Raw genomic sequence first — 23,552 nt, 5'->3', positions numbered from 1 at the left:
ATCAGGGCAGGGCAATACCTCCGCCATAACCCAACGTGGGCCGGTTTGTCCAGTCGGTCTGGCCGGGAGAGACAGATTGGATAAGCTCTCTTCAACCGACGGAAGGTACAGCGACTTCTCTTCATCGCCAGCAGCAAAGAGCACGGCTTGTACAATGCTCGACCATTCCATTGGATGCACAAGAAAGCCCGCATCGGCATGGCTAAACGGTACAAATGCGACCACTCTCCGCCGGGGAGCAGAATCAGTATTTGACCGGAAGAGCCGTGTGATCCTCCGAGCCTCGCTACCGACGGAATACCCAAGGCGGTCTAGGCGGTCGTATAAGGCCGGAAGCGGAACTCTCTCCAAATCGGCCAAGTGCTCTTTTATGCGCGCCGGAATTTGGCTGAATGCCCGCAGAGAAAGAGATTGAGAGATGCTTTCTTGTGCCGTTGCGCGAACCCGACACCGTACCAGCACGGAAAATGACCCAACGCCCGCCGCTGGCGCTAAGAAAACTGCGCAACTCTGTGTCTCGCTATCGATGAAACATCCAACGACATCTCCTTCTGCCAGAAAAGCAACTCTAGCCTTGTCGTGGATGTCCAGATCTTCAATAGTGACGCCGAATCTATCTGCACTGAGTGCCCTGCAGGCAGTAGCAAGGATCAGTTCGAGAATGACAGAAAATGGGAAGGACCGCTTGCGTGGCCCGAAAGCACGGTGTACCAGCTGGTCGTCCCAGACTGCAGAGTAAGGCCCCAGCCGTAAGGTAGAGGCAACCAACTTCTCGTCCGAATCGAGCAGCTCGCACTCCGACCTCAGTAGCAACGGATGCTCTCTCCCGGAAGGCGTCATGAGGAACCGTTTTCCAACGCCTGGTCCCAACGAGCTGGTGATAGGGGCATCAGGCGAATTTGAGGATGACAGTCCCGGGGGCGCAGCGAGCACAACGCAGGCATTGGTGCCGGAGAATCCAAAGCTGGAGACAACGCCGTAAGTCTCCTTCCCCTCGTCCGTCAACTGACCCTTAGGAGCAATATATCGACTCTCGGATTCCGGAGTCACTATACGAAAGTGGAAGCCTCGAGTCGCCCGCTCAATCTCGGGATTGAGGCCCCCGAGGTGCAGCTGTGGTGTTGCCTGTTGCTGCTTCAGGACGAAAATAGCCTTGATTAGGCCGGCCAGGCCGCTAGCTGATTCCAGATGACCGATGCTTGCTTTAGCGGAGCCTATGACCAGCTCCTCTTCATTCGAAGACTTGGCATCATCTCCTCCAACAGCGGAATCCGCAGAGAAAACGCTGGCAAGTGCGCCCAGTTCGATGGGGTCGCCGAGGGCAGTGCCAGTCCCGTGAGCTTCTACGTAGGAAACCTGACTGGGGCGCACCTTGGCACTCCGCAAGGCAGCGCTGACGGCTCTGCGTTGCGACTGGCCCGTGGGAGTGGTGATGTTAGCAGCCTTTCCGGCGTGGTTGGCCCAAGAGCCCAGAATTACGCCGTGGACCGGGCGACCTTGGGCCAAGGCTAAGTGAAGCGGCATGATTGCAACTGCGGCGACGCCTTCTCCTCGCACCATGCCGTCAGCCTGGGCGTCGAATGCGCGGCACCGTGCGCTCGGGGAGAGCATTTTGGTGCTGCAAAGCTGGATCCAGCGCCTTTCTGAGAGGTGAAGATGCACGCCGGCCGCCACGGCTACCTGACACCTGCCCTCGCGGAGAGCCTGGCACGCGAGATCCACAGCTACCAGGGATGAGGAGCATGCAGAGTCGACAGTGACCGAGACACCTCCGAGACCGAGGACGTGGGAGACGCGGTTAGCCAGCACGGCGGAGGCTGTGCCAGAGCGGCCGTAGACACCGTGCAAGGCCGCTTCCGGCTGCACGTCAGACCACTCCACGGCGCTGTTTCCGACGAAGACGCCGGCTTCAAGCCCGGCCAGGGATTGCTTGTTCCAGCCGGCGCGGCTCAAGCTCTCGTAGACGACGTGGAGGGTGAGGCGTTGCTGCGGATCCATGGCTTCTGCCTCGCTCGCGGGGATGCCGAAAAATTCGTGGTCGAAATGCTCCACGTCGGAGACGAAGGCGCCTTTGCGGACGTACACCTTGGCTTCCGCAACCAGACGATCCAGGTCGAGTCGGTGGGCGGGAATTTCGGTCACGCCGTCGACACCTTCATTCAGGATATCCCAGTAGCGCTCTGGGGAGACGGCACCGCCAGGGAGGCGGCAGGAGATGCCAACAATGGCCAGGCGAGCCTTTTCTGAACCGGCCTGGTTATCGTCTTCATCATCGCCGCTGCTCAATGGTGTGGGCGAGCCGAACTCCAAGGTGGTGGACGCCGATGCCGTCGCGCGGATCGCTGCGGCGATGGTTTCGGCCGCCTGGCGGACGGTGGGATTCTCAAAGACGAAAGTGTTAGGAACCTCATCCGGGCCCAAGTCGAATTCGGTTTGCAGGCAGGCGCTCAGCTCGAGAGCGCGAAGGGAGTCAACACCGCGGTATAAGATGCTGCGATCTGCATCACCGCCTACGAAGCTGCTGTCTTCCAACACGCCAGCAATAACGCCGGCCACCTTTTGTTGGATTTCCTCGATCGAGTCCATCTCGGCGGTCTCTGATGAAGATTCCGCCCGGAGAGCTCGGAGAGGGGTCCTGATGTGTGCTTCGTGTACTCCAGTGATATCGTGCCTCAGAATGGCGAGGCAAAGGTAGGTTTTGTTGTTGTTGTTGCTCTTCTGTTGGTGAAGCTGGTGATGTTCCCTCCGGATTATCCAGTTGATGGATGAAGTCAATCACGGGGAGGAACGTGCTTTTGCAAGAGGTGCTAGCATCTTGGACTCTTTATGGAGTTATCCTGACAAGAAAGCTAGTGTGTGTAGCGGAAGCTCCCATACGAAGAGGCTGACTCGAGCTCAGGCTGGCATCAGCGAGTCGTGACGCGGGGCCGCCCACACCACCTCGCCAGATGGAGTCGGCCAGTTCAAACGCATTCCACGTTTCAACGCTAGTATCAGATCATTGCTCGCTGCTCGTAATTCTCTCCACAGGTCACTGTTCCTTACCGCCGGGCCCCGCATTTGCATATGCCGCTCGCTAACCCCTTTCGCCGCCGCACCCAATGACGAACAAGATATCTCCAGATCCTTTGCTGAATTAATAACCCCCCGCTTACGTGGGTAGTTCAATCTACTGTCTGGACACATTTGCGTCATTTGAAATTCGCATCTACGTCTGGACATTCCCTTCGAATCCCTAAGCTGATGTCGAGCTTCGGCTCTTTTTGCATTTCGGCGAATTTCAGCAACAGCACAGAGCAAAACCTCCGCAGGCGACGTTCGCGACGCTTCAAGTATTGTGGGCCAAACGACTCAAGGTCAAAGGCAAACGTCACCGAAAATGTTCCCCTGGCCAATTATCTTGCGAGGAGTAGACATCTACTTCTCGCACTGCAACCCCTATCAGTCTATATTCCACACCAATATTCACATCAAGCTCCGAACCACAAATCTGAATTTCACACTGACTCTGATCATCTTCAACCGTGCGGCAATGGAGGCCTGTGGGTAACATGGACTTCTCGTTTACCTGTTTCCTGATTAGCCGAGCCATGTCATCGCGCGATGCGGTCGAGACGGACGATGTGTGTATGTGTCAACACGATCCCAGCCAGCAGCACTCTGCATACGTCCGTCCGTCAGGCCGAACGAGGGCGTCCAACGAGTCAGCACCTCGCGATCGCTCTTTCGTATTATTTCCCCCACCATATCCATAGATCTTACTTGCTACAAAAAGAGACTATCTTTCCCCTCGTCCCCCAGAGGATGCTCCGAGGCGCTTTGGGCAGAGGAATACCACCATACTAACCGTCTCTACCCCGAGCCTACCTCACAATCTTCAACAGAAAAACATTCCTTACTGCACAGGCCATGGCCGAATCTGAGGATGTCGGCTACATGCTGGCCAGGCTGAACAGCATGGCCTTCCTCGCTGCAGACGCCTACACCAATCAGCAGCATGGACGCACACAAGATGTGCAATCTCTGTTCGATTCCGTCTTCCACCTTGATTCTATCCGGAACATTTTGAGCCGTCAGTCTCACTCGCCGACTGATCTGGAATACGTGGTCGACATCGGGGAAGACGAGAAGCTTGTTGTCTATGGACCAGATGACGGCGAGAATGACCCACCGATGCCGCTGTTGACTACCGGCATGATGGGTTCCGCACTTCCGGTGGCCTTGGAAGCAGATCCCAACTACCACGCTGAATTGGTTCCGGATGAAATAGCTGAGATGCTGTGCGGGGAAGCAGCGGACGGAGAAGAAGTCTCCCTCGACGAGCGTCTCCTCGCCTACGTCTTTGATCGCATCATCGCCTACGCTTTTGCTGGCTCCACGACGGATTGGAGTGCAGTGGGCCTTGTCGCTCTTGACCGCCAGAATTTCCATGCGCAAAACCTTCTCAGTCTGCAACAGCGCCTCTTGCGTGGTCTTTACTCTCCGCACAATGCCCAATTCGAGCTTCTTTTCAACATAAATTCTCGCCAAAATGCCGGGCGGGATAGCGGAGAAGTGGCTATATCTGTAGCACTTCATGCTGTGCTCCCTGCCGCAGTATCTCGCGGATCCGAGCGTCTCTTGCTCTGGAACGCAGCCTTAAGGGTCGCTGCTGCTACGCCAGCCAACAACAACACCCAGCAAGTTGTACCTGCTCTCCGGCCCCGATACGTGGACTGGGTGCACGTCGGCGACGTACCTTCATCGTCACCAACCCACCTGCACCACAACGGCAGAGCCCGCCATCATTTTCTCCTCCTCCAAGGATCCGCGAGCGGGCTAATCGACGACCTGCACACAAAACTGCAGGCCACTAGCTTGGATGTCCAGCGCCACGACATCAAATCGTTCTCTCCAACCACGCTACTCCACTCCCGGCAGGATTCCACCACCATCATCGTCGACCTCGCCTCCATCGCCACCGCTGACAACCTCCCCAGAGCGCCGGGTAACCCATGTCAGGAGCTCCTCGAGCGGCTGGCGACAACCTCGGCCGGCGCCCGGGTCATCCTGGTCACGCAAGGCGTGCTCGCCGTCACTGGCTACGAAGATAGGCAGGTCGAAGCGGATAGCGTGGGCGCCGCGGAGATAGTGAGCTGCTATGCCAGCTCGCAGCAGCTTGAAGTGTGGCAGGTCGACGTCGATGCGCGCGCCGCGACCAGCGAGGGCGCCGACGCGCTCTGCAGGCTACTCTTGCTGCCGGATGATGGTGGCAGCAGCGTCTTCAACAAGAACAGCAGCCGCGGTGGTGGCATCCTGGCTCTGCGCGATGGCTCGAGGCTCTTCGAGCCCGCGTGGGTCGAGTCCGGGCGCGTAGTGGACGCTGCTGGCGATGAGGAGGCGATGCTGAAGGCCCCCTTTGCGGCCTGCTTCCGGGAGAGGGAGCAGGTGTTCGAGATGGAGCGGCTGCTCGCTGATGCCTGTACGGAGGCTTTGCGGTCTGTTGTCGACCCTGCGACGTTTGAGAGGGTGTTCGCGAAGCTGGACCGGCTGGCGGAGCAGTCTTTGGTTGCTGCTGTTGCCTCGCTGAGCCAGCAGGACCTGCAGCACTCCGTACCTGCTCACCTCAAGCAGCTGTGTGAGCGGTACTCCAGACAACAGTACTCCGATCACTCGGCCATCGCAGATGCCGGACGGCTACAGGCCGAGCTCGAGGAGCTCTATACGGAATGCCCGCCGCTCCGCCCCTCTGTTGCGCTCCTAGGCAACGTCCTCGGGCGCCACCGCGACGTCCTTCTTGGCCGTCTCGCACCTCTCGACGTCCTTTTCGGCAAGAATGACACAGCAGCCAACAGCGCCGCCGCCCTGCAATCCGGAGGAGGAGGAGCGGCGGCGGAGGTCTACGACGAAGCCGTCCTCGCACGCGTCCACAAACGCGTCGTCGAACGCACCATCTCCCACCTCTGCACCCTCGCCTCCTCCCGCTCCCCCGGCCGCCGTCTACGCATCCTCGAAGTCGGCGCCGGCACCGGCGGCACCGCCCTCCCCCTCCTCCGCCTCCTCCAACAAGACCACCCAGGCCTCTGCGCCGAATACGCCTTCACCGACCTCGGCGCGCACTTCGTCCACGCCTTCGCGCGGCGGCACCGCGCCTCGTTCCCATTCCTCCGCACGCAGACCTTCGACGCCGCCCGCCACCCCTCCCTCCAAGGCTTCGCGGCGGGCGAGTACGACGTCGTCGTCTGCGTCAACGTGCTGCACGCCACGCCGAGCGTGGCCGCGACGCTGGCCAACGTCCACGCGCTGCTGGCGCCGGGCGGCGCGCTCGTGCTGCAGGAGATCACGACGCAGGCGTCGGCGTTCTTGGATGCGACGTTCGGGCTGACTGAGGGGTGGTGGGCGGCCGAGTCCGAGGATGTTTTTCGCCCCGGTGGATATCCGACGCTGCCGCCGCGCGGGTGGCAGCAGGCGTTGGGGAGGACGGGGTTCGCTTGGTCGGCTTGTACGCCTGCGGGCGGCGCGTTGGATCAGCAGGCGGTGTTTGTGGCGCAGAAGGGTGTGGCGTGGGGTGTTGGGGATGGTGCTATCGGGATGCGCTTGCGGGAGGAGAGTGAGGGCTGGTATGTGCTTGCTGGAGAGCAGGGCGACCGCGTAACTGCCCTCGCTGCGCAGGAGCTTGTTGGGACGTTTGATGCCCGGCGGTTGATCTGGGTCCGCTTTGGAGTTGGGGGTGCGGCTTCGTACGCGCAGGATGAGGAGGATCGAGCGTTCCAGCTGGCGCATGAAGCAGGCGTGGACCTCCAAGTCTTTGAGGGGACGCGTGGAAGCGAGATCATCACCCAAGAGGTGCAGTCACTACTGAAGGGCGGTGATGTTCGAGGCGTGGTGTGGGTCACGAAAGATGGCGGCCCGCAGCCCTCTATATTTACAGCCTTGCAACAACTTCACGTCGACCTGGACCGTTTGGATAGGATCCCAAGGCGGCTGGTCATTCTTCATGGCATTGGTTACAAGGGCAATCACCCTCTTCAGGATCCATTGGAGTCATTCGTACGGTTCCGCCGGGGCCGCTTAGGCCTGCCAACATTGCTGGCTCGGTGGCACTTGGGTGAGGAAAGTGGCCTTCCCAGCGCAGTTGCCAAATCCACAATCGCCACAGCCATCCGTTCTTGCGACTTCCGTTCCAAGAAGGTTGCCGTTCTCGACTTTATTAGTGCATGGAAAGCGGCTCGAAATCAACAGCAAACCACGAAGACCATAACAACTAAAGCCTCTACGGCGGGCAAAACTGTCTCCGGATCCAGCAAATCTACGCAGATCACCAACGGTGTGAAAAAACCAACGGCAACAAGGGCGAGCAACGTACCCTCGATCGACACGATCATAGCCGTTGTCATCGCCGAGGCCGAAGCACTGCTAGGATCTTCTGGATCAGTAGACGCGGACGACCCTCTCATGCAGGCGGGTATCGACTCCCTGGCTGTCGTTGAGTTGCGCGCGGGGCTCAAGAGATTGTTTCCACTGGCTCCTTTACCGAGCACCTACATCTACGAGTATGCTACTGCCAGAGCTATAGCCGAGGCCATTGCAACAATGCTGGCAGAAGTAGAGGAGGAGCAAGAAGAGGAAGCTGCGCGCGCTGCTCCACCATCATTAACGACCGCTGCACCGGCGGTGAGAGATATCTCCTTACCCGCAACAGTTCAATCACACTTCCCAACCACCGCTCCGAATGGCGTTCCCGATATTCTTCCTGAGGGTAGATGCAACAAGATTGCCGTGATTGCTATGGACTGCCGGATGCCGGGTGGCATGAACTCGAGCGATGAATTTTGGGAAGGTCTGAAGCTCGGAAGAGACGCCATGGTGGACATCCCACTATCTCGTTTCGACGTCGACGAGGTTTACGACGGCGACGTAGACGCACTGGCCAAGGGCAAGACATATGTGCGCAGAGGAGGCTTTCTGGATCGGGCGGAGCATTTTGACCGGTCCCGCTTCTCGATTCCCGAGGTGCAGCTGCAACAGATGGATCCACAGCAAAGAATCCTGCTCGAAACAGTCGACTCGGCCCTCACGGATGCAGGCTATTCCCGGAAAGATATGGCAGGGAGGGATGCATCTGTTTACATCGGCGTCTCTTGCAAGGACTGGGCGAAGGTGGCTCCCCTAGATGGAGCCTTCATCGGCACTGGGGCGGCGGCCGCCATTGTGTCGAACCGAATTTCCTTCGAGCTTGGCCTGAGCGGCACGTCCATGAGCATCGACACGGCGTGCTCTTCCAGTTTGGTTGCTGTCGACCTCGCTGTCCAGGCGCTGAGGCTCGGGAGGACTGACATGGCCGTCGCCGGCGGTGTCAACATGATCCTCCACCCCGACCCGTACGTTGTCTTCTGTCAAAACAAGATGCTTTCGCCCGATGGCCTCTGCAAGACCTTTGATCGCGATGCCAAGGGATACGTCCGCTCCGAGGGCTGCGGCGTCGTCATCCTCAAGCGGCTCTCGGATGCGCTGCGCGATGGGGATCCCGTGCTGGGCGTCATCACCGGCTCGTGTTCCAACCAGGACGGCCGGTCGACGAACATCAGCGCGCCTTCGGGAAAGGCGCAGCAGGAGGTCGTACTGAGGGCTCTCCGTGATGCAGGCCGTCGGCCGGATGAAGTCGACTTCGTCGAGCTCCACGGTACCGGCACCGCTCTGGGTGACCCCGTCGAGGTCCATTCGCTCAAGGCCGTCTTCGGGGCGCCGACGCGCAAGCGAAAGGCTGCTGCAACAGACGCCGTTCGCACTCGTCCTCTGTACCTCGGTGCTGTCAAGACCAATATCGGGCATCCTGAAGCAGCAGCAGGTATTGCGGGCTTGATCAAGTGTGTGAACGTGGTGCAGCAACGCCAGGTTCCCCCGAACATCCACCTCGATAATATCAACCCGGGCATTGAATTCGAAGGCTTCGAGGTGGCACGGCTTCCGGAGCGCGTCGAAGACGTCGGCCGCGGGCCGGACAGGTCGGTGGTGGCCGGGTGTTCGTCGTTTGGCTTCGGCGGTACTAACGTCCATATCATTGTCGAATCTCCGCCGGCACAGGCATGCAGTCGTGTACCAAAGCCGGTCAAGAAGGAGGTCAAGAAGGAGATCAAGAAGGAGATCGAGAAGATTCCCGATGTTGACGTTCAGCGCAATACCGGGACTGATGGCGAGGAAAAGCTTATCATCGCTTTCACTGGACAGGGCAGCCAGTTCGCCTCCATGGCCAAGGAGCTGTACCGCGATGATTCCGTGTTCGCCGCAACTCTAGATCGCTGCGTCAAGATATGTTCCCCGTGGATTGCACCAGAAGACCTACGCAATGCGCTGCTGGAGCCTAACGTAGATGGATCCGAGGCCATCAAACCGGCACAGGCCTCTCAAGCGAGTCTGTTCGTGATGGAGTACGCAATCTATCAGACCCTTGTAGAGCGTGGCCTGCAGGCCGACGTGGTTCTCGGCCACTCGATTGGCGAAATCGTGGCGGCAGTAGTGTCGGGCTGCTTGAGTCTGGAAGATGGCCTTCGGCTGGTATGTCAGCGTGGCATCATCATGGAACAAGCAGACATTGAAGGAACCATGTACGCCATCATGCTGCCGCACGCCACTATCCAGGCCGCCATCGACGAGCTGGGACTAGGCGAGACGGCAGCTGTGGCAGCCATCAACGGCAGCAATCTCACCACCGTGGCTGGCTTGCACGAGTCGCTGCAGCGTTTGCTGAGCCACCTGGGGCAAGGCGTCACCAGCGCTCCTCTCAAGGTGAGCCGGCCCTTCCACTCGCCGCTGCTGAGGCTTTGTATGGAGGAATTCGCGGAGCGTATCAAAAGCCTGAACGCCGGTGTGCCTACTACCGTACGCTTCTGGTCTACAGTGACGGCTGCTGAGGTCGCTGCTGCTCCCGATGTCAACCATTGGGTAAGGCACGCTCTACAGGCTGTACTTTACGAGCCAACTGTGCGAGCAGTCTCAGAGGCCTTCGCAGGTAGAGTGCGACTGTTGGAAGTAGGTCCCAAGAGCGTTCTCTACGACATGATGCGGCGTTGGGCAAGGGTGCCGCCAGGATTGCCCGCGCCGTGCGCATTACTGGGTTCATCGAGCGTAGCCACGAAGTCAGGGATCACGCTTACCACACTCCAGGCGGCAGTTAAAGCAAACGAGCAGCACTTCGGCAAGCGCGATGACCTCTTCGAGGACGGTGAGGAAGGCGAATGCGACCCTACCGGCAGCAACATTGTGCTTGTTGGCCAAGGGCGCCGCGAAGGGTTTTTCCCGTGGCGTCGTGGCTACCACGCTCTCATCACCAGCCCCGAGATACTTCAATTGGATGCGGAAACGCGTGCCGTGCGCTTCAGAGTTAACCACCGCACTATTCAGCTCGTGGCTGATCACGTCGTTCGCGGGCGCCCAATCCTACCTGGAGCTGCCGTCTTCGACCTGGCGTTGGGTGGCTACCAAGTCCTTCACAATCTTCACCCTCTCGAGGCGCTGCCAATGGAGCTACGTGACGCCGTCATCTCACGGCCAGTAGTGTTGGCTGCGGATATGGAACCACCGTGGCTACAGCTGACCTACAACAACACTGATGGAACGGTGCAGGTAATGTCGGCAGCAGACCCATCTCACGAGTTCGTCGAGCATGCCCGCGCCATAGTAGTCCGTGTCGAGCCCACGCAGTGGCATCAACGCGTGCGGCTCGCCACCATCCAACACCGGTGTACCAACGCCGTGGACGTCACTGATCTCCGTTCGAAGCTCGCCGCTCGCGGACTGGCGTACGGCCCGCAGTTCCAAGCCATGGTGAGCGCACACCGCCGCGACGGCGAGTGCCTGGCTGAGCTGCGGCTGCCGGCGTCTGGCTCGTCTGGTTATGTTGTCCATCCGGGCGTGCTCGACAGCGCCATGCAGACGTGTGCCGCAACCCTGAGCTCCATGGCCGGAAAGGACGCCTTTGCCGTGGGCTCGCTCGGGCGTCTGCGCGTGCATGCCTTCTTGGGCGAGCACCTCAGCAACGCCGTAGTGAGGGTGTGGTCCCGTGTCGTCTCTTCAAGTGCAGACTGCTACGAAGCCAACGTCGATGTTTGCGACGCACTGGGCAACGTACTGCTGTCACTCGAAGCCCTTCGGCTGGTGCGTGTGTCGTCGCAGGTTGCTTTGGTCGCCAGCTCGAGGTGTCTATACTTGACCGAATGGGCGCCTCTGCAGCCAGCTCCTGGACAGAGTCTTTCCGCGGCCTCTTCAGCTCGTCTACCGGAGAAGACGGCCATTGACATTGATCAGTTACTTGGTATTGTCACGGGTACTAACTTCGCGAGGCGTGGTCCTGTTGCTGCTCTTCGTGATTCTCTCCGCACTGCGTGCGGAGCTGGTTCCCTCGTTGACGTTGTGTTGCCCTTTACGACGTCGGAGAAGCCAATTCATACACTTCTCTACGTTTGTTCCCCAACTGAAACAGCATACACAATCACCTCGCAGCTCTGTCGCCTGTTTCAGGCTATTCTCGACACACCTTCCCTTTCCGAACTCCGTTCAGTCGTCGTAGTTACTTTGGGCAGCCAATTCGTGCTTGAGGACGACGCTTGCAGCTCACCCGAGTCTTCGGCCGCATGGGGTCTGCTACGATCCGCACGGCTGGAGCTCCCACAGCTTCGCCTTGTCACGCTCGATGTCGACCCTACTGCGTCTACGTGGAAGCAGGCCCTGGCAGTGCTCGACGCCGCCCTCGACGCGTCTGAGGACGAAGTGGCCTGGCGCGATGGGCGCCGCTACGTGCCCCGACTGACCGATCCAGGATTTCAAGGAACAGAAGCTGAGGCCATCGATTTGATGAGGCCTGCATTCGATTTCTCCATCGAGACTGCTCTGCCAACAACGCTTGATCTTAACACCGTGGTGCCAGTCGATATCAATGATGCCGAACTGGCACGCGTTCGCACGGGTTATGCCCTTGTGAACTCCCTGGCACTGCAGAGTCTTATCCAGGGCGCTGCTTCCGTCTCTTCTGAGGCAGATGTCGTGCCCCTCGTTCAACAGCTGTGGAGGCGGTACCGCAACATGCCCGCCAGCAGCGTCCAGTCGGAGTTGGTGCCACCTCACATCGACGATGCGAGCGCCTGGATTGATTCCGCAATCAAGGAATACCCAGAGGTCACTTCCGAGCTGGCCATGCTCAAGTCCCTGTACGGCCAGCACGGCGCCGTCTTCCGCGGCGAACGCGATCCCCTAGAGCTCCTCTTCCGCACGGATCGCCACACCGAGACCGAGGGCATCTACTCCGAGTCCTTCTACGCCCGCTACTACAACAGCGTCGTGACGTACGTGCTGTCCGCCCTGGTGCAGTCGCAGCAGCCGCAGGACCGCCGCCGCAAACTCCGCATCCTCGAGGTCGGCGCGGGCAGCGGCAGCACGACGCGAAGGATGCTGGAGACAGCCGCCGCGCTCGAGATCGAGGTCGACTACCACTTCACCGACATCTCCGAGACCTTCATCCGCAAGGCTTCCAGCAGCGGCAAGCTGTCCGCGTCGCCCGGCGCCGCCCGCATCACGTACGGCGTGTTCGACGCCGAGCGCGACCCCCGTCTCCAAGGGCTAGCCAGCTCGTCGTTCGACCTCATCGTCGCGGTCAACGTGATACACGCGACGCGCGTGCTGCGCGAGACCATGGCCAACCTCAGGCAGCTGCTGCGGCCGCGTGGCGTCGTGGTGCTCTCCGAGTTTACGCGCCCGAGTCCTATGACGGATGCGTCGTTCGGTATGACCGAGGGGTGGTGGCGGTTTGACGACAAGGACTTGCGTCCTGAGTACCCGCTTATGGAGGCGGCGCGGTGGGAGGGCTTGCTCCTGGCGACGGGCTTTGATAGGGTGCGGACGCTGGAGAATCCAAAGGCTGGTGAGTCGCAGGCTGTCATTGTCGCGCAGGCTTCCGCCCAGGAGGATGATGATGGTTCGAGGGACCGTGAGCGTGAGGAGCGCGGCGTCTACATCATCTCTGGTGGCACTGGTGGTATCGGCCTTCTGACTGCCATCGTCTTGATCGAGCGGGGTTGCCGGAAGGTCTACCTTCTCTCCCGGAGCGGAAAGGTGTCTTCTAACTCGACCCATTTGTGGGACAGACTGATGGCTGTGGCTCAGCCGGACCAGGTGGTCAAGGTTACATGTGATGTCAGCAACGGCGTCCAGGTGGCTGAAGTCTTTGCCGGGATCAGAGAACGTGGCGAGTGGGTTGAAGGCATCATCCATTCAGCTGGAGCGCTGAGGGATGCCATGCTCCGCAACCAGACTCCCGCTACCATCTCGACCGTATTCGCTGCCAAGGTCGAGGCTCTGCGCCATCTCCACTCTTGCAGTCTCGACGAACCTCTACTGCGCCAGTTCGTCATTTATTCCTCCTGCGCCGCACTTCTTGGTTCGCCGGGCCAGAGCAATCACGCTGCTGCCAACGCGTTCCTTGACTCCTTCACGGCCTACCGCCGTACCTGCGGCCTACCCGCGCTGAGCATACAGTGGGGTACAGTCAGTGGCATTGGTGAGGCAGCTCGTAAAGGCGCAAATAAGCTCGCTGTGAAATTCGGTCATGGCCAAGTGTCTGAGACGGAGGCTGAGAGCTTCTTGAAGGCCGTCTTTGCATCTGACCATACTCGCACACTATCAGGACCGATGTGCATTTCACCGTTCAATTGGTCCACCTTCACCAAAATGAGAACTCGCGTGCCATCGCTGGTCAGCGCCTTCTCCGTCATCCAGAAGGCCGCCCCGCCTCGTCCCACGGGCAGTACACCAGCAACAAAGGCTGTTCCTATGTCTAACTCACGTGGAAATGCAGCCGTTAGCTTGCTTGAGACGATACAGAGCTGTGTCGAAGCTACTGTTGGTACGAGGATGCCGAGCGCTTCGTCGACTTTCTTCGATGTTGGCATGGACTCTCTGTCGGCAATTGAGTTCCGTAACCGTCTACAGTCCAGATTGGGAGCGGGTGTCAAACTTTCGGCCTCCTTAGTCTTCGACTACCCCACCCTAGCGCGGCTACAGGAGTATCTCGAAGGTTTGCCAGAACTCATTGGCATTATGAATGAGACTGAGCAGCAGCCTGTGGCCCCGCCGGCACCGGCTGCCCCGATAGTAGAAACTCATCCACAGCAACAGATTCAAAATCCTGCACCAAACATCTCTTGTATGATCCGCAATGGACCGCAGGTTGTGGACAAGGTTATATCTATCGTGGGCATGGACGCCCGACTCCCTGGTGCCGACACCGTCGAAGACCTGTGGAACTTGCTGCTCTCTGACGAGGATCCCTTCCGTGACATACCATTTTCTCGATGGGATCTTGATCAAAACTTCTACTCCCCCAAGACTGCACCAGCAGATGGCAAGGCAGCCGGGAGATCCTACGTCAGGCAGGGTTCCTTCCTTAGGCCAGACCAACTTGAGTGGTTCGACAACAGCTTCTTCGGCATCTCAAATGCGGAAGCACGCACCATGGACCCTAACCAGCGACTGCTCCTGGAGGTCTCCTACCAAGCGCTCGCCGACGCCGGCTACACCCGCGACAGCCTGCGCGGCCAGAACGTAGGCGTCTTCGTCGGCTTCATGAACTACGACCAATTCTTCCTCACTGCCGGCGGCGGCGACAAGGGCGCCAGCGCCTTCACTGCCTCGTCCGCCTCCCCCGCCGTGCTGTCCAACCGCGTCAGCCACGTCCTCGGCCTAGAAGGCCCGTCGTGCACCCTCGACACGGCCTGCAGCGCCTCGCTCTACGCGCTGCACACAGCCATCGGCGCCCTCCGCTCCGGACAGTGCGACGCGGCCGTCGTGGCCGGCGTCAACGTCATGATGTCGCCGGCCGCCTTCGTCGCCGAGTGTGCTGCCGGCATGCTGAGCGCCTCGCAGCGTTGCCGGCCGCTGGACGACGGTGCGGACGGGTTTGCCCGCGGCGAGGGCTGCGTCGCTGTGGTGTTGCAGCGTCGCGGAGACGCGGTGGCGCAAGGACGGTACATACATGCCGATATTCTTGGTAGTTCAATTGGTCATGACGGGACGACGGTTAACCTCACCTCGCCCAACGGCCCTGCTCAAGCAAGAATTATACAGCGCGCTCTCCAGGATGCCGGTGCCAGCCCCTCGTCTATCGCGTTTGTGGAGGGCCATTTGACTGGCACGGTTCTGGGCGACCCCATCGAGTTCAGCGCGCTCAAGAGCGTCTTCGGCACGCCGGCTGCCCAGGAAAACAGGTCCGCTCCTCTGCATTTAGGCGCCATCAAGAGCAACTTGGGCCATCTGGAAGGCGTAGCCGGCGTCGCTGGACTAGTCAAAGCCGTCCTGTCGCTCAGACACCGCGTGCTGCCTCCAATCGCACACTTGAAGAAGCTCAACCGCCACCTCGACTTCGAAGACTTCAAGGTCAACGTGCCCGGATCGGGCAGCAGCAGCAGCGTCGGCTTGGTGCCCAGCTCGTCTTCCGGCCCGGAGCTCAGGTGCGGCGTGTCTTCCTTCGGCTTCTCCGGCGCCAACGCGCACATCGTCCTGGAGGCGGCGACGAGCGCGCCTCAGCGCTGCTTGGTGCCGCGGAAGCGCCATGTGTTCTCCCGCAACTATTTCCCGCTGCGGAGGGGAGGTTCGCACGCGCTTCTTGGCCGTCTGCCAGCAGGGGACGGCACATGGAAGATGGGAGGTGAGCATGACGTGCTGATCGGGCACCGTCTGTTCGCCCTGCTGGAGCAGCACGTCGTCAGGGGCATTCCTACCGTCCCTGGTGCCATGCTTGTAGAGCTGGCTTCCTCCGTCGTTGCCAGCAGCGGACCTTCACCGTCGGCTCATCTGCAGGAAATCGTCTTTGCAGCACCATTCACCGTGTCGGCGCCGCGGTCCAAGACCATGTCGATCGCCCACGAAGCCGACGGCCAGTTCACCATTTCGTGGGCGGGCGTAGACGAAGAAGACGATGAGTCCCACATCACAGCATACGGACGACTCAAAGGACCTGCAGACCCCCCGTCCGCGGACGAACGAACCGTCATGCTGGACCGGATGCGGCGGCACCAAGACGCCTGCAAGCAAGCAGTAGACATCGACTCCGTGTGGCAAAAACTCGAAGACGTCGGCATCCGCTACACCGGCCTTTTCCGCAGCCTGCAGCGCGCGTACACCTCGATCAACGAGCATGCCGCCCTAGCATACGGTAACATCAGCCTTGCCGAGAACGGCGAAGACGGCTTCCTCGCTCACCCGGCCTTGCTCGACTCAGCCATGCAGGTCTGCGCCGCTGTGGTGCTGGCCAAGCTATCTACAACAGAGGAGCAAAGTCGCGGCGCTGCACGAACCTTCCTGCCCTTCGCCATGACAGGAGTTAGGTTCTGGGCGCCCCGCCCGCGCGAGAGCCGCAAGCGCGAGTTCGTAGCGACGGCGGAGGTAGTGTCAGTAGGCGCCGCCGAGGTCAAGGCCAGGCTTTCCGTCTTCGATGACGCGAGTGACCCCGTGTTCGATATCGAGGAAATCGTCTTCCGTCCCGCGGGAGCCAAGGGGGGCGAGCAGAGCCGGGACCAGAGCCAGAACAAGCACCCTGATCCACTGCATACCGTCTGCTGGGCGAGGATGCCCACCGCTCCTGAGTTGGAGGAGGTTGCTCGGCCTTGCGTTCTCGTCGTCGAGGATGAGCAAGACCGAGATGCTCTTGCCTCGAAATTACCGCCGTCGGTCACTGTAGCGCTTCGAAGGGAGCACAAAGCCAGCGAGGAGCTTCCGCAGACGCTTTACTATCTGCCCTCGCTGTCCAGCACAGCGGCCGATCTGTGCGCGTCCGCCTTGGACCTCGTCAACACTGCGGTCGAGGCCGCTACATCTTCCGGAACTCCGGCCACCTCGTCGCTCTGGATCCTCACTCGTGCCAGCCAGGTGGCCCCTATCGCCCACCCGCAGCAGGCTGCGTTGTGGGGCCTGATGCGCTCCGTCGTCCTCGAAGACACCCGGGCCGTACGCATCGGCCTCGTTGACCTCGTCGTAGCGAGCAAGTCGGACGACGTTCTCAAGCTGTTGGGCAGGCTGAAAGCCCCCAGCCGCCCGCTTTCCGAGCTGGCGTGGGATGCGGGAACAGACACATGGTTCGCGCCTCAGATGGTGCCGGACCGCCTCTGCGAGCTCGACGTCCCGACCATGGCCGTAGCGACAACGGGCCTGGACTCGCTCGAAGCCGTGCCACTGATCGAGCCAGACGGCTTCGCCGAGCTCGGTGCGGACCAGGTATCCATCCGCGTCGGCGCCGTCGGCATCAACTTCCACGACGTCCTGTTCGCAGCCGGCGGCCTGCAACACGGCAGCAGCGCCCTGGGCGCCGACTTCGCCGGCACCGTGGAGGCCGTCGGTTCTGGAGTCAAGCACGTATCGCCAGGCGACACGGTGTTCGGCATGGCCGAGGCGTGCATGCGGAGCGTCGTCCGCTGCAACGCCCGCCTGGTCCGTAAGATGCCCGAGGGGCTGTCCATGGTCGACGCCGCGTCCCTGCCCACCGTCTTCGCCACGGCACATCACTGCCTCGTCGAGCTGGCTGAGCTGCGGCCGGGGCAGACGGTGCTGGTGCACACGGCCACGGGCGGCTTGGGTCACCTGCTCATCAGCATCGCGCGGTCCCGCGGCGCGCAGGTCGTCGTCGCCACAGCGGGGTCGGAAGCGAAACGGGCGTACCTGCGCGATCAGCTGGGGTTGGAGAGCCGCATGGTTTCGACGACGAGGGACGCGCGTGCGTTCGCCGCAGAGCTGGAGCACGTCGCGGGGAAGGTCGATGTGGCCGTCAACACCCTCGCCGGCGACTACATCCCGGAAACCCTGAAACTCCTCAAGCCCGGCGGCACATTCATCGAGACGGGCAAGGTCGCCATCTGGAGCCACGACAGGGTTGCGGCGTCGCGTCCGGACGTCGTTTACCGAGTCGTCGACCTGGACGTCACGGGCTCCGCGTCCGTCAAGCTGATGGATGCGTTCTTGTCAAGGCTGGCTGAGGGCGTGGCGGACGGCAGCGTGCGGCCTCCGCCTGTCACTGCGTTCGACTACCCGGCGCAGTTGAGGGATGCTTTCCGCTATGTGCGCACGGCCAAGCACATTGGTAAGGTTGTGCTGCGCATGATGCCGCAGGCGACCCTGCCCCGTACGACGGCGGCCGCGAACACTTCCCCGGGCTTCTCGCAGCCCGAGGTTCCCGTCGCGTTCGATCAGTCGAGGTACCAGGAAGGTATCGAGCAAGTGGCGCGGTTTGCCGCTCGCCAGCTTCGCGCGGCTGCTGGAAGTCTTGCGGAGGATGAGGTGGATGGCCGGTGGCGGAAGTTGTACGGCAGGTATGCTCATCCTGGGGATGAGAGGGCTGAGGATGGTGAGCATCTTGGAGTTGAAGAAATTATTAAGACCTGGCCCGAAGTGCGTCCTGAGGCACGGTTGGTGGGTCTCATGGAAGGAAAGGTCGAGGACCTGTTCAGAGGTCGCGTCGAGGCACCGACAGTTCTCTTCTCGGAAGCGGCGATGGAAGTGGTGGAGGGCTTCTATGTGGGATCATTGGCACTGGACTACTACAACACGGTGCTCAAGGAGACGCTGGTCTCTCTCCTGCGCGATAGACCCAGCGGCAGGAAGCTCCGTATCCTCGAAGTGGGTGCCGGCACGGGAGCCACCACCGCCAAATTACTTCCCGTGCTGGAGTCCGTCGAGTTCGAGTACGTCTTCACAGACGTCAGCAGCGTCTTCCTCAAGAAGGCGAAGCGGGACATCGCGAGCCGCTTGCCCGCCAACAGATCCATGGTCTTCGACATTCTGGACATCGAGGTGGATCCCTCCGCGCAGGGCTTCCAGCCTGCGCAGTTCGACATCGTGCTCGCTGCCAATTGCATCCACGCTACGCGACGGATGAAAGAGACGGTGGCCAACATGCGCTCTCTCCTACGTCCTTCTGGTGCCATGCTGCTGTTCGAGTCTACACGCCAATCTGCCATCTCTGATTGCACCTTTGGCTTCACTGACGGCTGGTGGAGATTCGAGGACCTTGAACTGAGACCTGACTACCCGCTCTTGTCATTCGACACCTGGAACAGCGTCTTGATGAATAACGGTTTTGTCTCGGTGGACCGCGCTGACCGTCTGGATGGAGCACTCGAGTCGTCAGCCATTATCGTAGCACGCAACAGCTCGACATCGGAAGACTGCCCGGAAGATACGTCAACAATGGTCCGGAAAGATGCTGCGTATCTGGTCACCGGTGGCAACAGTGGCCTAGGACTCGTAGCCGCCAGGGCGCTTATGGATGCCGGTGCACGCCACCTCGTACTGCTGTCTCGATCTGGAGCGATAAAAGAGGACGACGCTCATCTTTGGCGTCAACTGCATTCCGCAGCCGCCAATATCGGAGCCAAGATAGAACACCTTCCATGCAATGTTGGCGATGGCACCGCTTTGGAGCAAACATTGGCCTCACTGCGCGAGCAGGGCTGCCCAGAAATCCGGGGTGTGATCCACGCGGCAGGCTTACTGGACGATGCGCCCTTCCGTCAGCAGTCCAAGAAGACGCTCAACACCGTCATCGCACCAAAGGTTACCGGAGCCATTACCCTGCGCCAAGCGCTGGTGCCACAACCAGACTTCATCCTTCTCTTCAGCTCAGCCGCCGGAATTCTCGGAAGTCCCACGCAGAGCAACCACTGCGCTGCCAACGCCACGCTCGATGCACTAGCGGCCCAGTGGCGTCATGAGGGACTCCCGGCAATGAGTCTTGCCTGGGGAATGGTGCTCGGCTTGGGAACACTGCGGAGGCAACCGCCCGGCCGCGCAGCCATTGAAAGACTGGGCGGCATCTCGCCCGATCTCGCGTACCGAACCATCTGCGCTGCCATTGCCGCCACAGCGGGCTGCAGCCACCATTCCGGCTACCTTCTCTGCTCTCCCATCCAATGGTCCAAGCTTTTGGCGAACAGTGACGGCAGAGAGACAGATGCAGTCAACAGCCCGCAGTCCGGACACCGGCAGCTCTTCTCCACATACCGCAAAACCCTCGCCCTCCAACGCCAACTCGAGCCCAAGCGGAAGCCAGCCCGGAAGGCCGCACGGTCGAAAGCGAGCAAGTCAACATCTGCCGCCCCCAAGGCGACCCAGCACGCCGCAGCGGTGGTGGTCCCGGACCTCGACTCCATCACCACGACGATCCGCAACATCCTCGCCGACGTGACGGGCACGAACATCCCGTCATCCGAACCAGACCCACGCTTCGAAGACCACGGCGTCGACTCGCTCAGCTCAATGGAGCTAGGCAACCGGCTCAACGCCGCCTTTCCCGGCCTCGCCATCTCACCCATGGCGCTCAACGGCTTCCCGACGCTGAGCTCGCTGAGCCAGCACGTCCGCCGGGAGCTGTTACGCATCAACGACGGAGGCAACACCACAGCGCCGGACGAGCAGACCGAGCAGCAACAACAAAACCTCATCCCCCTCAACGCCGTCCCGGACGACGGCCACCCCGACACGCCCATCGCCATCGTCATCCACGGCGGCGCGGGGGAGGTCCACCACGTCAAGCAGCTCGCCGCGCGCCTGCCGTTCCGCGTCGTCGGCGTGCGGCAGACGGACGACGTGCCGGCCGAGTCGGTCGCGTCGATGGCGGCGCACTACGTCCGTCTTCTCCAGCGTGAAGGCCTGCTGGGTCGTCGCGCGGACGGGACGGTTCGTCGCCGCGTGCAGTTGATGGGGTACTCGTTTGGCGGCTGCGTCGCGTGGGAGATGGCGCGGCTGCTGGAGATGCAGCATGTGCAGCAGCCGGAGCGGTTGGTGTTGCTGGATGGCGGGCCGACGACGGATGTGTCGATGGAGCAGGTGTTGGGGTGTAGTTTGGAGGCTGGCGGTGGCGATGGCGGTGCGGAGGAGGAGGGAGAAGGAGGCGTCGGCGCGCGTTCGATCCGCTTGATGGGCGCGTTACTGCTGGCCAGCGGTGCCAAGGTCATCGGCACCGCGGATATCGTGAGCACGCTGCAACGCGTGGGTTTGGTCAAGAAGCCGGGCTCCGACGATGGCAAAGAGAAGCAGCAGCAGCAGTCCTTCGACCTCGACCTCATCTCCCGCACGACCCGCGACGTCGTCGAGCTCATCCCGCCCTCGCTGCGCGGCGCGCCACTGCAGCGGCTGACGGACCTTTTCGCCGCCAACATGCGCGCTTACGACGGCTACCTCGCCTTCCACGCCGCGGGCAAGGCGCCGGCGTTCGACGGGCCCGTTTGGGTCGCCAGGTCGAAGCTGCCGCGGGACGAGGAGGAGCGACGTCGCGCGCAGCTGTGGTTGGATTCGGATCATTATGCTTTTATGGACTTGCCCGAGTTGGCGGGGGCGGTGGCGGGGTTGGTGGTTGGTTGAGTGTATTTTTTATATCTGGTTTTGTTTTGTGTTTTGCTTTCTTTACAGCATGCCATGATTCTTGTTTTGTAGATGGGCTTCGTTTAAATTTGGAGTTAGGAGATACAGTCCCCTCTTGCAGCCGATGGCTAGCGTGGATTTTTGCTCATGTCATGGGTCGTTGAAGCTATCGTCCGGATGTAAATGTCGAATTAATAATTGTACATTCACGTCCGGACGATAGCTTCAACAACCCATATTTGTTCACTTTTTTTTTCCAAAAAAAAAAAAGGACAGAGACATACTTAGACTATGTTGCAGGGCCCTGCTATTCTTTGCGCTAGCCATCGGCTGCAGTGCCCCTCTGTATGTGGTGTTTGTGGTGTTGATTGCTTTCTATTGTTGAGCGTAATTTGGATCTTTGCAATATGTAAGGCATATACTTTTGACTAAGTAGTTCTATCTGAATATTTGCAGTTTCGAAATCTACCTTACACCCAGATCACCATTCATCAATTTTCAAGAATGAAGTGACCAGGGAGGCACACAGGACTCGCATTTTCTCACATCCATTCTATCGCTCTTGAAATACGTTTGTCGGTCTATATTTGGAAAAGAAATCTATATTCTACTGATTCGGCCCCCTTTTCGCCCTCTGAAGTTCTCAAAACAGCTATTTGCAGCTCATCTTAAGCATCACTACTTCGGCGCAATCTCGATGCCACCAACAGCACCGATAGCCTTCTTCAGGTCGCCGTATATGGCAAACTGAAAAGCCGTAAGAGTTCCACTAGAAAATTAATCATTAGCAGAGGGGATCTGGAGTCACAGCGAGGGGCCACAGGCTTCTGCGGGCAATTGCTTCTTCACTTACACCATGAATAGACGAGGCCCGACACCGGTAAAGGAGCCACGTACGCCGAGCTCCTTGGCAGTCTGGACCAAGCGGGCGGAGACCTTCTCGCCCGGCAGAAGCTTGACCTTGTTGATCTTGGAGAGCATCGTGTCGGCGGGCTGCGAGACGAGCGCCGCGGCGAAACCGGCGACGAGGCCGGAGCCGAGGTTGACGGCCGTGTGGGCGGCGTCGGGCAGGGAGCGCTTGTCGACGCGCTTGTAGACGGCCTCGACGACTTTTTCGTATACGACGAATTTGGCGCAGGTGTACGGGATCCTGTGCAAAGAAGACACGTTGAAGTGAGTTGGTGAGTGGAGAGGGTGGACCCGCTCTACGTACTGCTTGAACAAAATGGGACCAAAGCCGGAGTAGAACGAGGCAAGGCCCTCGGTCTTTGCAAGCTTTGAGAAGCCTCCGATCAGGCCGTCGGCAAAGCCGGGATCAGACACCAGGCGGATCCGAGTGGCCTCGAGTGGGCAGAGCGCAATATCGGCAACGAACTCGGCAGCGGCAGAGGAGGCGAAGTAGACGGCGGTGCGGTTCCTAGCAGCGGTTTCGTATCCAAGCGTGTCGATGGACAGCTGCTTGAAGAACTCGTATCCGCCGAATTTCAATGCGCCCTGGAAGAAGTACCCAACGAAGGTGGGTCCCACGCCAGTCCACACGGCACCGAAGCCCTTTTCACCGATAATCTGCCTGAATCCACCAATCAAGCCGCGGTTGTACTTGACTGGGTCGAGCTGGATTGATGTTTTTACACTTCAGTGAATGGACGTCAGCGTCGGGGAAATACGAAGATGTGGGCAAGTTCGGAGTGAGGGAATTAAGCAGAGCAGCCTTGTGACTATCTGCTGAGGTATTTTGGGACACTTACACATCGACTGGAGTCAGGGCGCCATGAGTAAGTGAGCAGCAAACAGCTCCGGCGAAGCCGAAGCGCCAGTAGAGCTGAAAACCGCTCAAAGGGGCAGTTGATGGCTCGTAAGGTTTAGCACTGGTAGCTGTCATCTTGATGCAAAAAAAAGTGAAATTAAAGGCTTGTAATGAGTCGATGTATGCTGGCACGCAAATGAGCGATTGGAAGCTTACTTTTTATGCGCGGCAAAGTCTCCTGTCAGTTTCACCTCGCAGGTAGCACAGTTGTCCATACTGCTTCAAATAGGGGAATGATCCACCTTTCCGTACATTCCGTCCGGTGACGCAAGATCTGCTTTTGCATCATAAGCGTTGGAACGTGCTTTGTTAAGCATTCAGAAGGAAGTTGAGAAAAGCGCCGACCTTTATTCGCCGGATCATCGCAGCA

The 23,552-nt window shown here is 59.9% G+C and overlaps 3 protein-coding genes across 3 annotated transcripts in view; 1 reads left to right on the top strand and 2 right to left on the bottom strand.

The window, feature by feature from the left end:
- Positions 1–2,586, bottom strand: part of LTHEOB_5517 (Beta-ketoacyl synthase) — a gene marked incomplete at both ends in the record, with an annotated part of 32,565 nt that extends 29,979 nt beyond the window's left edge. Inside the window, one exon of the mRNA XM_035514671.1 lies at positions 712–2,586. Coding sequence (XP_035373807.1) covers positions 712–2,586 — 1,875 coding nt within the window. The remainder of the gene's footprint in view (positions 1–711) is intronic.
- A 1,323-nt stretch (positions 2,587–3,909) lies between these two features.
- On the top strand, positions 3,910–21,375 carry LTHEOB_5516 (Beta-ketoacyl synthase; the record flags this gene model as incomplete). The annotated part of the gene is made up of 2 exons (XM_035514670.1): positions 3,910–14,044; positions 14,123–21,375. 2 exons carry the CDS (start codon positions 3,910–3,912, stop codon positions 21,373–21,375), a joined length of 17,388 nt encoding a protein of 5,795 aa, XP_035373806.1.
- A 678-nt stretch (positions 21,376–22,053) lies between these two features.
- LTHEOB_5515 (Mitochondrial carrier protein) lies at positions 22,054–23,257 on the bottom strand (the record flags this gene model as incomplete). The annotated part of the gene is made up of 4 exons (XM_035514669.1): positions 22,054–22,144; positions 22,229–22,525; positions 22,589–23,008; positions 23,124–23,257. 4 exons carry the CDS (start codon positions 23,255–23,257, stop codon positions 22,054–22,056), a joined length of 942 nt encoding a protein of 313 aa, XP_035373805.1.
- Between the last annotated feature and the right edge of the window lie 295 nt (positions 23,258–23,552).

The sequence above is a fragment of the Lasiodiplodia theobromae genome (genome assembly GCF_012971845.1).
Source record: "Lasiodiplodia theobromae strain AM2As chromosome Unknown scaffold_15, whole genome shotgun sequence".
In the NCBI taxonomy this organism is placed as follows: Eukaryota; Fungi; Ascomycota; class Dothideomycetes; order Botryosphaeriales; family Botryosphaeriaceae; genus Lasiodiplodia; species Lasiodiplodia theobromae.
Note: the sequence above shows the minus strand (reverse complement) of the source record. Positions and strands in the feature narration are given on the sequence as shown.